The 15,574-nt window shown below is 66.6% G+C and overlaps 4 protein-coding genes across 6 annotated transcripts; 2 read left to right on the top strand and 2 right to left on the bottom strand.

Annotated features, from left to right (window-relative positions):
* Positions 1-63: 63 nt before the first annotated feature.
* Positions 64-1,631, bottom strand: PCP2 (Purkinje cell protein 2). The gene is made up of 5 exons (XM_062511758.1): positions 1,593-1,631; positions 1,001-1,124; positions 765-779; positions 279-406; positions 64-69 (listed from the first exon to the last, which is right to left on the bottom strand). Exons 1-5 carry the CDS (start codon positions 1,629-1,631, stop codon positions 64-66), a joined length of 312 nt encoding a protein of 103 aa, XP_062367742.1.
* A 2,013-nt stretch (positions 1,632-3,644) lies between these two features.
* Positions 3,645-4,931, top strand: TRAPPC5 (trafficking protein particle complex subunit 5). 2 transcript variants are annotated; one of them, XM_062511888.1, is made up of 2 exons: positions 3,645-3,676; positions 4,332-4,931. In XM_062511888.1, the coding sequence occupies exon 2, from the start codon at positions 4,338-4,340 to the stop codon at positions 4,902-4,904; it is 567 nt and encodes a 188-aa protein (XP_062367872.1). In that variant the 5' UTR covers positions 3,645-3,676; positions 4,332-4,337; the 3' UTR covers positions 4,905-4,931. The 2 variants fall into 2 exon arrangements, with proteins under 2 accessions (XP_062367872.1, XP_062367873.1); XM_062511889.1 differs by lacking the exon at positions 3,645-3,676 and adding an exon at positions 3,691-3,839.
* A 1,576-nt stretch (positions 4,932-6,507) lies between these two features.
* On the top strand, positions 6,508-8,002 carry NDUFB7 (NADH:ubiquinone oxidoreductase subunit B7). Its single transcript, XM_062511890.1, has 3 exons — positions 6,508-6,689; positions 7,348-7,516; positions 7,846-8,002. Exons 1-3 carry the CDS (start codon positions 6,578-6,580, stop codon positions 7,934-7,936), a joined length of 372 nt encoding a protein of 123 aa, XP_062367874.1. The 5' UTR covers positions 6,508-6,577; the 3' UTR covers positions 7,937-8,002.
* Positions 8,003-8,112: 110 nt separating this feature from the next.
* TECR (trans-2,3-enoyl-CoA reductase) lies at positions 8,113-15,023 on the bottom strand. 2 transcript variants are annotated; one of them, XM_062511868.1, is made up of 13 exons: positions 14,978-15,023; positions 14,016-14,066; positions 13,754-13,805; positions 13,481-13,525; positions 13,088-13,191; positions 12,723-12,838; positions 11,294-11,399; positions 10,905-10,977; positions 10,644-10,687; positions 10,021-10,078; positions 9,524-9,612; positions 9,105-9,150; positions 8,113-8,774 (listed from the first exon to the last, which is right to left on the bottom strand). In XM_062511868.1, the coding sequence occupies exons 1-13, from the start codon at positions 14,990-14,992 to the stop codon at positions 8,647-8,649; spliced, it is 927 nt and encodes a 308-aa protein (XP_062367852.1). In that variant the 5' UTR covers positions 14,993-15,023; the 3' UTR covers positions 8,113-8,646. The 2 variants fall into 2 exon arrangements, with proteins under 2 accessions (XP_062367852.1, XP_062367851.1); XM_062511867.1 differs by lacking the exon at positions 14,978-15,023 and having other exon boundaries at positions 14,016-14,419.
* Positions 15,024-15,574: the final 551 nt, after the last annotated feature.

Genomic DNA, 15,574 nt, shown 5'->3' with positions numbered 1-15,574 from the left:
GGGACAGGGCTGAGGTGGCTCTGATGGGGAGGGGGATGAGGGGGGGTCGGGGACTCCAAGGGCTCAGTCCTGTGGGAAGAAAGGGGAGGGGCACTCGTGGGGGTCCCATGGTGGGGGGGGTGCCCCCACCCCCGAGTGCCCTCCCTGGGTGTTCCCAAGATCCTCCCCCCCTTCCTATGACCCCATCCCAAAGCCACTTCTGGGACGCCCCCTCCCCCAGCCCAACCCCCTCTTCCATGTGTCCCTGCCCCAAATTCCTGGGGCTCTCCCAGACCCACCTGTGCCCCCCCCGTGCCAAAGCCGGGCAGTCTGGGCACGGGCAGCCGCTGCTCGTCCATCCTGCGGCCCTGGGAGCTCGCCACCATGTCCAGCAGCGATGCCAGCTCGGGGGGGGGCGGGTCCCCTCCTCCTGACCGGGGTATGGGGGGGGGGAGAGGACCCCGGGTCACCCATGGACACCCCCGGGAACCCCCCCGGTCACCCACGGACACTTCGAGGACCCCCGGGTCACCCATGGACACCCCCGGGAACCCCCCCGGTCACCCACGGACACCTCGGGGATCCCCGGGGTACCCATGGACACCCCCAGGAACCCTGGATCACCCACGGACCCCCGAGTCACACGTGGACACCCCCGGGTCACCCATGGACACCTCGGGGACCCCCGAATCACACACGGACACGCCGGGGGACCCCCGGGTTACCCATGGACCCCCGGAGTCACTCATGGATTCCCCAGGGACCCCCAAATCACACACGGACACCCCCACGGGACCCCCCTACCCCAACCACTTCGAGTCCCCAAACTCACGTTCCCAGCGTGTCCCCCCGGTGTCCCCACTGTCCCCTCACCCGTGAGCCCGGTGCCCTCCCCATATCGCCCCCCGCCCCCCCCGGCGACCCCCCCTGCGGTCCCATCGCCCCCCTCCCGTGTCCCCCCCCGGTGTCCCCCTCCGGTGTCCCCTCCATGTCCCCCCGTGTCCCCCCCGTGTCCCCTCACCCCCAAGGATGCAGCGCTGTTCCTCCATGCGCGTGCTCTGCACGGAGCTCAGCAGCGAGAAGAACCCCTCCTGTTCCGGGGACCCCCCCTCGGCCGGGGACCCCCCCTCGGCTGGGGACCCCCCCTGTAGGGACAGCGCGTCACGGACCCCCTCCTGCCCGGGGAACCCCCAAAACAGGAACCCTCCCCCTCTCCGAAAATAGGGAATCCCCGAAACAGGAACCCCCCACCCCGAAACAGGGACCCCCTGAATGGGGACTCCCCCCTAATCCCGTGACCCCTCACTTTTAACGGGGAACCCCCTCCATGGGACCCCCCAAAGGTGATGGGGACCCGCTCTTACAGGGGACCCCAAAATCCCACCCGGGGATGACCCCCGACCCCCCAAACGCCACTCCGGGGTACCCCCAGACCCCTCTGTGCCTCCCGGACCCCCAAAACCCCACCCAGGGGTGACCCCGCACCCCAAAAACCCCAGCCCGGGGAAACCCGCAGACCTCTCTGTACCCCCAGGACCCCCCCAAAACCCCACGCATTGGAACCCCCGGACCCCCCAAACCCCAGCCGGGGGTCCCCCCGGACCCCCCCTCACCGCAGCGCGCTCGGGTTCCGTCCCCCCCGGGGCCGCCATCGCGGGTGGGGGGGAGCGGCCCCCGCGCCCCTACTTATACCGGGCTGGGGGGGACACGGGGAGGGGACACGGGGAGGGGACACGGGGGGGACACGGGGACGATGGGAGCGCGGGGGGAGGGTCACCCATGGGTGCTGGGGGGATGGGGGCGGTGAGTGCTGCGTGTCCACGAAACCGGTGTGGGGTCCCGTGGGTGCTGTGGGGTCACCATAGGTGCTGTGGGGTTCCCGTGGGTATTTTGGGGTTCCCGTGGGTGCTCTGGGATCCCTGTAGATACTTTGGGATCCCCGTGGGTGCTTTGGGGTCCCCATAGGTGCTCTGGGATCGCTATGGCGCTTTGGGGTCCCCGTGGGTGCTGTGGGGTCCCCATAGGTGCCGTGGGGTTCCCGTGGGTGCTCTGGGATCCCTGTAGATGCTTTGGGATCCCCGTGGGTGCTTTGGGGTCCCCATGGGTGCTTTGGGGTCCCCATAGGTGCTGAGGGATCCCCGTGGGTGCTTTGGGGTCCCCATAGGTGCTGTGGGGTCCCGGTGGGGTCCCAGCTGTCGCCACGGGTGACACCCCGTGGGTGTCGCGTGTCCCCTCAGGGGGGGCTGCCCCGCTCCCTCTCCCCCCGCCCCCGCGTGTCCCCAATCCCCCCCTGGCAGCCGCGAGCAATTAACGAAATGGCGCTTAATTAATTGCACCCATAAATCCCCCCCGCGGCCACCCGGGGCGGGGGGACGGGGACACTGGGCCAATGTCACTGCCACACCGAGTGTCGCCAGTGTCCCCCAGTTATCTTCACTGCCCAGTGTCCCCAGTGCCTCCCCCATTGTCCCCAGTGTCTCCCAGTTATCCCCCAGTGTCCCCAGTCCTCCAGTGTCTCCCCCCATGTCCCCAGTGTCCCCCCTGGTGTCCTTGCTGTCCCCTCACCCATGTCCCCCCCGGTGTCGGTATCCCCTCCGTGTCCCCCCAATGTCCCCTGGTGTCCCCCCCGCCCAGTGTCTCCTCTTTATGTCGCCCTGCGTCCCATTGGAGAGAAAGTGGGGACATTGGGGACACCGAAGGGACATTGGGGACACTGGGGACATGGGGACACTGAAGGGATACTGGGGACATTGGGGACTCTGGGGACACTGGGGACATGGAGACACTGGGGACATGGGGACAATGAAGGGATACTGGGGACACCAAGGTGACCCTGAGGGGACCCTGGACACACTGTGGAGACATGGGGACACTGGGGACACTGAAAGGACACTGGACACACTGAAGGGTTACTGGGGACACTGGGGACATTGCGGACGCTGAAAGGATGCTGGGGACATGGGGACACTGAAGGGACACTGGGCACGCTGTGGGGACATGGGGACACCGGGAATTTGGGGACACCCGTGAGGGCCCTGTGGGATATGGGACCTTGGGGACACCAGAGCCATGCGGGCAGAAGGACAGCGGAGACACGGGGGGGTGACACATGGGGACACAGGAGGTGACACATGGGGACACGGGGGGGTTACACAGGGGACATAAGGGAGGACCTGCGTGGCACGAGTGACACGCTGAGGACACAGAGGGGACCTGTGTGACACAAATGTCACCAGTGACACGGGGGGCAGGGGGATGGGGGACCACCCAGGTGACATCAGTGACAGGGGGCACATGTCACATGAGGGGAGTGACCCCCGGTGCCCCCCCATGGGTGGCCCTGTCCTGGTGTGTCCCCGGGGGTCACCCGCACCCCTCCCCACTCCTGTCCCCCACCTCTGACGTCATTGGCGATCCGGGCCCTTCCCCCACCCCAGCTGGCGGCCCAGGTGTCCGCGGGGGAGGGGCGGGGGGCACACGGGCGTGTGGGCCCTTCCCGCTCCCCTCGTGCCACCAGATGTCCCCCCGTGTCCCCCCCGTGTCCCCTCCGATCTCCCAGGGGCGGGGCCTCACTGAGGGGGGCGTGGTCAAACCCGGTGGAACCCCGCCCCCTGGCCGCGCTTTACGGCCGGTGCACGGCGTTTCCGCGCTTTACGGCCCGTGCACGGCGGTGTCGCGGCGGCCGGATCGGTGTCAGGTCGGTCTCGGGGGTCCCGGGCAGGCCCCGATCTCCTCCCTCCCTCCACGGGCACCCCCATCCCGAACCCCCATCCCTTCCCCGGCGACTCCCGTCCCTGCGCTGGGCGTTGCCGCGGTCCCGCATCCCTCGAGCGCTGCTGCGGGCCCCGGGAGCCCCTCAGGTACCCTCGCCCGTCCCTCTAACCCACCCCAAACCCTTCTCCCACCTCCCAGCTGCCTCTTGCCCCCTCTAACACCTCATTAACCCCCTCAGACCCCCCGATCTCATCCAGCTGCCCCTCACCTCTCCGTACCCCCCTCCAACCCTCTCAGACCCCCCTCTAGCCCTGTCTAGTTGTCCCTCGCCCCCTCTAATTCCCCTCAACCCTCCCTCAGCCCCCTCACACTTCCCCTCTAACCCTGTCTAGCTACCCCCCACCCCCTTTAATCCCCCTGTACCTCCCTCAGACCCACCCTCAGCCCCTTCCTAAAAACGCCCAGACCCTCCCTAAACCCCCTCAGAACTTCCTAAACTCCCTCAGACCCTCCCTAAACCCCCTCACACCCCCCCAACCCTATCTAGCTACCCCCCACCCCCTTTAATCTCCCTGTAGCCCCCTCAAATCCCCCTCCCAGCCCTCTCCCATCCCCCTGACGGCCGTGCCCTCCCTCAGGCCGCCATGGACGCTCGCTTCACACGAGGGAAGTCTCCGGTGCTGGAGCGGGCTCTGGGCCGGCCGCGCTCGGAGCTGTCCCTGGCCGCCTTCGCGCTGCTCTTCTCGGAGCTGGTTCAGTACTGCCAGCGCCGCGTGGCCTCGGTGGCCGAGCTGCAGGCCCGGCTGGCCCGCTTGGGCCACCACGTCGGGCTACGAGCTCTGGACGCGCTGGTAGCCCGCGAGCGGCCGGGTCGGCGCGAGACCAAAGTGCTGGGGGTGCTGCTGTTCGTCAAGGGGCCGCTGTGGCGGGCGCTGTTCGGGCGAGAGGCCGACAAGTTGGAGCAGGCCAACGACGACGACCGCACGTTCTACGTGATCGAGAGGGAGCCGGTGGTGAACACGTTCGTGTCGGTGCCGCGCGAGAACAGCTCGCTCAACTGCGCCGCCTTCGCCGCCGGGCTGCTGGAGGCCGTGCTGGGCGCCGCCGGCTTCCCCGCCCGCGTCAGCGCCCACTGGCACAAGGGCACCACGCTCATGATCAAGTTCGACGAGGCCGTCATCGCCCGCGACAAGAGCCTGGAGGGGCGCTGAGCCGTGGGGACGGCGCGGGGGATGGGGATGGTGTGGTCTTGTCGTGTGGGGACGGGGCTATGAGGGATGGGGACAGCACGGCCGTGTGACACAGGGATGGGGCTGTGAGGGATGGGGACAGCACAGCCGTGTGACACAGGGATGGGGCTGTGAGGGATGGGGACAGCACGGCAGTGTGACACAGGGATGGGGCTGTGAGGGATGGGGACAGCACGGCAGTGTGACACAGGGATGGGGCTGTGAGGGATGGGGACAGCACGGCCGTGTGACACAGTGCCATAGGGGACAGGCCCATGAGGGACAGGGACGGCATGGCTGTGTCACATGGCCATGAGGGACGGGGACACAGGGACAGCATGGCTGTGTCACACGGCTGTGAGGGATGTCATTCCTTCAGGGGTGCTGAGGGAACAGCGTGATGTCCTGTTCCGTGTCTCTGTGTGTCACAGGGCCATGAGGGACATGGTCACGTCCCTGCTGGGCTTGTCCCACGCTGTCCTGCAGGACAGGAGCGTTGAGATGATGTCACCATCAAGGGACATCGCCGCAGGGTACAAGAGCCTGGAGGGTCCTGAGTGACAGGCAATACCCCTCATGGCCTTGGCTTGTGTCACCTGTGTCACCTCCAGCTGGAAGAGTCGTCCACACTCACCACCAGAGCCCTCCTGAGGGCCCTTGGCCACCTCTGGGGACATCAGAGCTGCTTTGTGTCCCTCAGCTCCGTTCTTGTCCCCAGCATGGCCATTGGGGACACTCGTGTCACCATAAACTGTCTTTGTCCCTCCAGTGGCCTCGTCTCTTCTTTGGCTGGGGACATCCTGGGCTGGGTTTGCGTCCCCAACATGTCCCCTATCTCTCTCAAGCCCCAGTGGGGACATTTGTCACCTCTTGGGGACAGTAGGACATCTGCCACTTCCCTTAGGGACATCGTGGTGGCTTTAGGGCTCCGTTTGGGACATTGGGATGTCCCCTCCTGGGGACACTGAGGACACTCTGGGGATGTCCCACTGCCCCTGAGGCTGCAGGTGCCACCACCCTGTGACTCCCCAGGGCCATTGTCCCCATGTGCCCCCAAAGGGTGGGGGTGGCGCAAGAGGTGCGGGGAGTCCTGGGGGAATTTGGAGATTTGTGGGGTTTGGTGGGGGCTTTGGGATTTTTTTTTGGGGGGGGGTTGAGTTTCTTTTTTTGGGGGGGGGGTGGGAGTTTTTTTAGGTGTTTTGGGGATTTTGGGTTTATTTGGGATTGGGGGGGGGGCGTTTTGAGATTTTGGGGGGTTTGGGGGTTTTCAAGAGTTTTGGGGGTTTTTGGGGTTTATTTGGGGTTTGGGGAATTTTGGGGGGGTTGGGTTTTTTGGGTTTTTGAGGGTTTGGGGATTTTAGAGGTTTTTTGAAGTTTTTTGGAGGTTTAAGGGTTTTTTTGGGTTTTGGTGGGGGGTTGGGGCTTTGGGGGGTTTTTGGATATTTTGGGGGTTTTTTTGGGAGGGCTCGTGGACATTCAGGGGAACTGTGGAGGTCCTCCCTGCCGCCAGGGGGCGCCGCAGTCCCGCGCTCCATTCCTTACGTTCCGCCGTTTCCGCTTCCGGCACGCGGCGTTTCCGGTTCCGCCGCCGCAGTTGCCAGGCCCGTTCTCGGTGCCGCGCTGCTCCCGGTGCTGCCGGGCCCGGCCCCGCCGCCATGGGCGCTCACCTGGCGCGGCGTTACCTGTGGGACGCGGAAGGAGAGCCCGACCCGCTGAACATGCCGTCCTTCCCCCCCGACCTGGGCATGCCGCGCCGCCAGCCCCGCTGTCAGTGCGGGGACAGGGGACAAGGGACGCGGGGAGGGCGGGGACGGGGACACGGAGAGGGGGACGCGGGCGTGGTGGCCTTGGGGAGTCCTCGCCCTCGCGTGACCGCGGTGACCTCCCGGCGCGACCTCCGCTTGTGTTTGCTGGTGCCACCTCCCGCGTCCCCCCCGTGTCACCCTGTGCCACGCGGGTGCCACTGGGGCTGATGTGGCCATTTGCCCTGTCCTTACCCCTGTCCCCAGGCCTGTGAGCGTCCGCACCCTGTCACAGCATTGTGCCTTTCCCCACGTGTCCCCACCCTGTCACACCTTGTCCCCACCCTGTCACACCCCTGTGCCTTTCCCCACGTGTCCCCACCCTGTCACACCTTGTCCCCACCCCTGTCACACCCCTGTGCCTTTCCCCACGTGTCCCCACCCTGTCACACCTTGTCCCCACCCCTGTCACACCCCTGTGACTTTCCCCACGTGTCCCCACCCTGTCCCCACCCGTCAGACGGTTCTCACAGCCACCACAGGGGTGTCCCTGTGCATGTCCTCCCATTTCCCCACTCCTGTCACAGCCCTGTGAGTGTCCCCACCCTGTCCCACCCCTGTCCCCTCTGTGTCCCCCCACCCTGTCCCGGTGCTGAACGTGTCCCTATCCCCTCTGGTGACAGCCATGGTGGCCTCGGCGGCACAGCTGGCGCAGGGCCACGTGCCCCTGGAGCAGAGGGACTTCTGTGGCCACCACCTGCTGCGGCTGCTGCGATGTCACCGCGACAACTTCCCCGTGCCCTGGGGCTGCCACGAGCTGCGCCACGCCTGGGACAACTGCCAGCACGAGGAGTAGGACATGGGGACATCAGGGGACATGGGGGGACATCGTGGGGACACGGGGGGACAGCTGCCGGCACGATGAGTGGGACATGGGGACATCATGGGGGAACACAGGACTGAGGACAGAAGAGTTTGGGGACACCGCAGGGACGCAGGGTGACAGGAATGGGGGACACAGGGACAGGGGTGGGGACAGCAGGGGCGTGACAGGGACATGGGGGGATGTGGGAGGGGCTTGGGGACACCAGGCCACCGCGGTGCCACCCCCACCCGCCTGCCCGTGTTCTGGCGGTGACACGGCGGTGACACGATGGTGACACGGCGCCACCTGTCCCCAGCTACGTGATGCGCATGAAGGAGTTCGAGCGCGAGCGGCGCCTGCTGCAGCGCCAGAAACGGCTCCGGCAGCGCCACGGGGACACCGAGTGACACCTGGGGACACCGTGGTGACAATGACACAAGGCCACCCCCACGCAATAAACCCGCCGAGTGACACCGTGCTGGCTCATCACTGCGCATGGGGACAGCGGGATTGTCTCCACGGGGTGGCTGTGACCCTCCCTAGTGTCCCCTGGGATGGGACAATGACAGGCCACGCACACGGGTGGGGGAATGTGATTTATTGTCACCTGCAGGGATGGAGGGGGGGTGGGGGCCGTGGTGACACCACATTGTCACCAGCGGTGGCTTTGTCGCTGCCACTGCTGTCCCTGGTGACTGCCACCAGGGAGGGCACAGCGGGGATGGCACCTTGGAGGTGGCACTGCCACCAGAGAGAGGACAAGGGACAGTGGGGTCACTGTCCTGCTGTGAGCACCAGGGTGACAACGGGGCTCGTGTCCCCTGTCCCCGTGCTGTCCCCAGGGCTCCGGGCAGGACTGACTGGGACAGATCAGGGTGTCCCCAAGGGCTGCCCTTGGTGTCACAGCAGCGGGGGGGGACACACTGGGGGACAGGGTATCCCCAGAGTGTCCCCACAGGGCAGGGGTGTCCCACAGTGTCACAGCAGGGAGGGGACAGCAGATGTCCCCGCGGTGTCACGGCAGGAAGGGGATGATGGGGGATGTCCCCGAGCTGTCCCCGAGGTGTCACAGCAGGAAGGGGATGATGGGGGATGTCCCTGAGCTGTCCCCGCGGTGTCACAGCAGGAAGGGGATGATGGGTGACCGCAGCGGGGGGTAGTCCCGGAACTCCCGCAGGTAGCTGCGGTGCTTGCCCTGAGCCCAGATCGCCATCTGCACGAACCCCACCAGCGAGAACAGGGCCACTGCGGGGACACGGGGACATCAGGGACACTGCGGGGACACGGGGACATCGGGCACTGAGGGAACAGTGCGGGGACAGCGCTGTCACAAGGGGGACATCAGGAATAGGGGACAGGAAGGGACAGGGACCCCACCCAGGGGGGTTGGGGATTCGGGCAGTTGGGGGTGGCACGAGGGACGTGGAGGGGACGGGGGGGCAGGAGGGACACGGAGCCCAGGGGGGTGGGGTGGCACAAGGGACATGGGGACCCCGGGGTGGCACAGGGGACACAGAGCCAGGGTGCCACCCCCCATCAGCCCCTCCCTTGTCCCCAGGTGTCCCCTCCCCTCACCGGGCAGACACTGGGTCATGATGGTGAAACCGATCCAGGACCCGACCTGGGGGGAACACCATGGGGGTGTCACCAACTGGGGTTGTCACCAGCTGGGGGTGTCACCCATGGGGGTGTCACCAACTGGGGGTGTCACCAGCTGGGGGTGTCACCCATGGGGGTGTCACCAACTGGGGGTGTCACCAGCTGGGGGTGTCACCAGCTGGGGGTGTCACCAAATGTGGGGGCAGCTGCCCCCATGTCCCCCTCCCTCACAGTCCCGCTGTGCCCCCCCGGGGGTTCCTCCACTGGGGTGACACCCTCCAGCACAGCGGTGTCCCCAACCTCCCCTCCCCTCCCCTCCCCTCCCCTCCCCTGTCCAGGGCTGCCCCCCAGGGTTGTCACCTCCCCCCGGTGTCCCCTGTCCCCCCTGTCCCCACCTCGTAGGTGTAGTTGGGGCAGGACACGAGCAGGAAGAGCCACGTGAAGGGATTGCGGGTGGGGTACGGGATCTTGCGTGTCTTGGAGCCTGGCACAGGGACACAGAGGTGACACGGGGGACAGAGAGACAGAGAGGTGACACAGGGGACATGGGGACATAGAGATGACAGAGGGGACAGACAGGTGACACCCCGTGGGACACATCACCCCCAGGCCACTCCCTGGACAGGTGTCACCCTCTATGTCCCACCCCTGCCCCTGCCAGCCCCTGGCTGCTCCCACGTGTTCTTGTGGCCTCTGTGCCACCGTGTCCCCCGATGTCCCCTGATGTCCTTGTTGTCCCCATGTCCCTGATATCCCCATGTTCCTGGTGTCCCCCCGATGTCCCCATGTCCCTGGTGTCCCCTCAATGTCCCCATGTGTCTCCTCATGTCCCCAGCATCCCTGTGTCCCCACATGTCCCCCAGTGTCCCCAGTGTCCCCCATGTCCCCTCACCTGCGGGGCGCAGGTTCCGCAGGGCCACGTGGATGGAGAAGTTCCCGAGTTGGCAGAACTGGGGGGCCACGGGGGGGGTCACAGGGGACCCTCAGCAGGTGGGGGACACCTGGATTCCCCTGGGACCCTCCCAGTGTCCCCTTGGTCCCCCCTCAGCCCCCCCCTTTGCTCCCTCGTGTCCCCCCAGCCCCCCAAAATACCCCCAGCCACCCAAAATACCCCCAGCCACCCCAAAACCCCCCATCCCAGCCACCCCAAAACCCTCCATCCCAGCCCCCCAAAACCCCCCATCCCAGCCACCCCAAAACCCCCCATCCCAGCCCCTCAAAACCCCCCATCCCAGCCACCCCAAAACCCCCCATCCCAGCCCCCCAAAATCCCCCATCCCAGCCCCCCCAAAATCCCCCATCCCAGCCACCCCAAAACCCTCCATCCCAGCCCCCCCAAAATCCCCCATCCCAGCCACCCCAAAACCCTCCATCCCAGCCCCCCCAAAACCCCCCATCCCAGCCACCCCAAAATCCCCCACCCCACCTCCCAAAATCTCCCACCCCACACCTCCAGACCTTCCCAGCCCCCCCAAATCCCCCAAACATGTCCCCCATGTCCCCATCAGGACCCACCAGGAACACGGCCAGTGCCAGCTTCACCTGCTCGTCACCGTAGGCTGGGGGGACACAGGTACAGGGGTCAGGGACAGAGATGGGGACAACCCCAGTGTCCCTGTGGACGTGGAGGGACACACAGGTGACAGGAACAGGTGACACAGGTGACAGGGACAGTCACCCAGTGGTGTGTGTACAGGGGGTGGTTGATGCAATGAGGACACAGAGGGGACACAGGGGACACACAGGTGACACACAGGTAACACAGGTGACACTCACCTGGCGGTGTGTACAGAGGGTGATTGATGTAATACGCCATCCACGCAGCAAAGCCCCAGTAGTAAGTGCAGTTCTGGGGACATTGGGGACACGTTGGGGACACACTGGGGACACCCTGGGGACACCCTGCTGCCAGTGGGGAAGCTGAGGGGACACGGACGGGACACCGGGAGGGCGGGGAGGTGACCCAGGTGACAACGACAGCTCGAAAATGTCACACGGTGTCAGAGCTGTGCGAGAATTGGGGGGGGACGGGGTGGCAGAGGTGGGACAGGGAGGGGACAAAGGTGGCAGAGGTGACACGGGGGGACCGGGAGGGGACAGCAGCGACCCTTGGGGGGACAGGGCAGTGGCCCAGGTGACACGGGTGGCCCAGGTGGCACTGTCACCTTGAAGATGTTGCGCAGGGGCATGGTGCCGTGGGAGAAGCGGTGCACAAAGAGCGTCTCCAGCAGCCGCTTGATGTAGTGGAACGAGTGACAGCAGCAGGCCAGGCTGGGGGACACAGGGACAGCGGGGGGACAGCCCTGAGGACACCTCCTCCCCCCGGCCCCACCATCCTGGCTGGTGTCCCCATCCCCCGCCGGCGTCCCCTCCCAGACCCCCCGGTCCCCCTCGCTGTCTCCCCAGTTCCCCCCCACTTGTCCCTAGACCCTCCCTCATTGTCCCCAGATCCTCCCCGCAATGTCCCCAGGGCCCCCCCATTGTCCCCTCCCAGACCCTCCACACCCCCCGGAACCCCCAAACCCCCCCAGACCCCCCAGGACACCCCAAACCTTCCCATGTCCCTGTCCACCATGTTCCCAGTGCTGTCCCCAGTGTCGTCCCCAATGTCCCCAGTGTGCCCAATGCTGTCCCCAGTGTCCCCATTGTCCCCAGTGCTGTCCCCAGTGCTGTCCCCAATATTCCGTGTCCCCAGTGCTGTCCCCAGTGTGCCCAATGCTGTCTCCAGTGTCCCCAGTGCTGGCCCCAATGTTCCCAGTGTCCCCAGTGCTGTCCCCAGTGTGCCCAATGCTGTCCCCAATGCTGTCCCCAATGTCCCCAGTGTGCCCAATGCTGTCCCCAGTGTCCCCAGTGCTGTCCCCATGTCCCCAGTGCTCTCCCCAGTGTCATCCCCAATGTCCCCAGTGTGCCCAATGCTATCCCCAGTGTCCCCAGTGCTGTCCCCAGTGTGCCCAATGCTGTCCCCAGTGTCCCCAGTGCTGGCCCCAATGTTCCCAGTGTCCCCAGTGCTGTCCCCAATGTCCCCAGTGCTGTCCCCAATGCTGTCCCCAATGTTTCCAGTGTCCACAATGCTGTCCCCAGTGTTCCCAGTGTCCCCAATGCTGTCCCCAGTGTGCCCAATGCTGTCCCCAGTGTCCCCAATGCTGTCCCCAGTGTGCCCAATGCTGTCCCCAATGCTGTCCCCAATGTCCCCAGTGTCCCCAATGCTGTCCCCAGTGTGCCCAATGCTGTCCCCAATGTCCCCAGTGTGCCCAATGCTGTCCCCAGTGTTCCCAGTGCTGTCCCCAGTGTGCCCAATGCTGTCCCCAATGCTGTCCCCAATGTCCCCAGTGTCCCCAATGCTGTCCCCAGTGCTGTCTCCAGTGTGCCCAATGCTGTCCCCAATGTCCCCAGTGTCCCCAATGCTGTCCCCAGTGTCCCCAGTGCTGTCCCCAGTGTCCCCAATGCTGTCCCCAATGTCCCCAGTGTCCCCAGTGCTGTCCCCAATGCTGTCCCCAATGTTCCCAGTGTCCCCAATGCTGTTCCCAGTGTTCCCAGTGCTGTCCCCAGTGTGCCCAATGCTGTCCCCAGTGTCCCCAGTGTCCCCAGTCTCACTGCACCACGCGGTGCCGGCTCGCAGTGAAGTCGTAGCGGGGCCCGTACAGGAACGGGACCCGGAAATAGAACAGCAGGTAAATGAGCAGGGGCCCAGCGTACTCGGTCAGGAACACCTGGGACAGGTGAAGGACAGGTGAGGGACATGTGAGGGACAGGTGAGGGACACCTGGGACAGGTGAAGGACAGGTGAGGGACAGGTGAGGGACAGGTGAGGGACACCTGGGACAGGTGAGAGACACGTTAGGGACTCCTGGGACAGGTGAGACAGGTGAGGGGACAGTCAGGATCACCTACGCGTGACACAGGGGCGACACAGGTGATACACAGGTGACACACAGGTGACACAGGTGCCAGTCCCTCACCGTGACCCAGCTGATCTGTGCCCCCAGGTCCCGGAAGTAGAGCGTGGCCGTGGTGCCCACGGGCAGCGACTGCAGCACGTCCTCGTCCTTCAGCGAGCGACCCTCTGGGGACAGCCACACCTGGCACACCTGGGACGTCCCTGGGGACTTCCCTGGGACACCTGGGACATCCCTGGGGACATCCCCGGGGGGTACCTGGGACACCTGGGCACACCTCGGGTACACCTGGGGGTGGTATCTGGGACATCCCTGGGGGACACCTGGGACATCACTGGGACAGGTGGGACAACCCTGGGACACCTGGGACATCCCTGGGGACACTGGGGGCACCCTGGGGACACTGGGGGCACTTGGGGACACCCTGGGGACACCCCAAACCGCGGTGACACTCACTGGGGTCCAGGCGCAGGGACTGCCTCGCTGGGTACCACTGGGGATCTGTGGGACAGAGGGGACAGCGATGGTGGCACTGTAGGGACACAGCCCCCATGGGGACAGCGACGGTGGCCATGGCCCTGTCATGGGTCTCTGATGATGACGGTGACCATGGTGGCCCTGTGACAAGTCCTTGGCCACACCGAGGGTCCCCGTGGGGGGTCCCCATCTGCCCTGGGGGGGACCTGTCCCTGTCCCCTGTCCCCATCCCTGTCCCCTGTCCCCACTCACGGGCTTTGCTGAACAGGTTCTTGATGTCGGCCACGGTGGCCTGAGGCTCCACCTGGGGACAGCAAGGGGACGTCAGGTACCACGGGGACAACGTGGGGACACCCCATGTCTCCTCAGGGCTGTCCCCATGTTGTATCCCCCGCAATGTCCCCATGTCCCCTCCTGCTGTCCCCCTGTCCCCTCCTGCTGTCCCCTCTCCCCTCTTGCTGTCCCCATGGCCCCTCCTGCTGTCCCTTCTCCCTTCCTGCTGTCCCCATGTCACCTTGTCGAGGAAGCAGAGCTTGTCCCGCGTGCGGGCATCCAGTATCTCCACCTCGAAGAAGAGCACGGCCGCTTTCTTGGGCCGCTTGCTGGTGGCCACCGGTGGCCACAGCCCCAGCACGGGGGCCGGGGCCACCGGGCCACCCTCACGGGGTGGCACTGCCACCTCCATGTCACCGCGCCCGCCCGAAACCCGATCGGCCCCGGGGGCGGCTAAATATAAACCTCCCCCCCTCCCTGGTGGCCCCGGAGGTGGCCCTGGAGGTGGCCCCGGGAGTGGCCACAGGAGGGACAGAGTCACCCGGCACGGGGGTGGGGACAGCGGCCGGCGGGGACGGAGGGGACAGGACGGGACAGGACAGGGCAGGACCGCAGGAGGTGAGGCCGGAGCCCCGCACGGCAGCCTCGGTGACACGAGGTGGCGACAGAGCTGGCCATGTGGCCACTGTCACCGCCGGGTGACCGCAGCGGGGAGCGGGGCGCCGTCACCGCGGGGGTGACACCGGGGACTGCTGTGTCACCCCTGGGGCCACCGCGCCGGGGCTCTGTCCCCACGGGGGTGGAGGTGACAGCTCCATGGGGTACCGGGGACGTGCCCGAGGAGCCACCCCGAGCGCGGGGTCGGTGACAGGGGGGAGCGGGGTGGCCGCGGCCCCTCAGGGCTCTCGGGACCGGCCCGGGACCCTCCCGGGTCACCCCGGACCCCCGAGTGAACCGGGACCCCGAGGCTCCGCCCCCTCCCGAGGCTCCGCCCCATCACCAGGCCAGCCACGTTCTGCCGCGCACGCGCAGAGCGCCACACCGGGCGCGCGTGCGCAGAGCGCGTCCCGAGTGCCCCGGGGCGGATCGCGCGGGCTCCGCGAGGTCGGTGGGATCGAGCCGTGCGGAACCGGAGGCGCCGGCGCTCCGGACCGCTCCGGTGGCGGTCGCCACCCCGGCCCGAGGGCCCCGCGGCCGCCTCACCTCGTAGTGCTTCATGGCCGCCGCTGCGCTCCGCCGCTCCCGCCGCCCCCGCCGCCCCCACGTGACCCGCCCCGCTCGCTCGCGGGGGTGGGACCTAAGGCGCCGCCAATCGGCGCCGACCGCGTGACTCGGCTCGGCCAATCAAAATCCGCGACCCCGCCCTAACCCTCGCCCCTTCCCGCCGCGCTGGTTGCCAGGGCAACGCGAACGCCTGAGGGGGGCCTCCGCCAATGGGAGGAGGGGGCGTGGTTTTGAGTGACAACCAGAACGGCCAATGGGATAATGGCAGGGTGGGCGGGGCAAGCATCGCACGTGACCCTGAGTGGGTCTGAAGGGGCCTGGGGGGCTTTGGGGGATGGGAGGGGTGTCACAGGGGACTGGGGGGGATGGGAGAGGTGTCACAGGGGACTGGGGGGCTTTGGGGGATGGGAGAGGTGTCACAGGGGACTGGGGGGCTTTGGGGGATGGGGGGGGTGTCACAGGGGACTGGGGGGCTTTGAGGTTTGGGGGTGCTCCAGTCACAGAGGGGCTGGGGGCTCGGGGAACTGGGGGAGCCATGGGGACCTGGATGTCCATGGAGGGCTGGGGAACGCATGG

The sequence above is a fragment of the Cinclus cinclus genome, chromosome 32, assembly GCF_963662255.1.
Source record: "Cinclus cinclus chromosome 32, bCinCin1.1, whole genome shotgun sequence".
NCBI classification, from domain to species: domain Eukaryota; kingdom Metazoa; phylum Chordata; class Aves; order Passeriformes; family Cinclidae; genus Cinclus; species Cinclus cinclus.
Note: the sequence above shows the minus strand (reverse complement) of the source record. Positions and strands in the feature narration are given on the sequence as shown.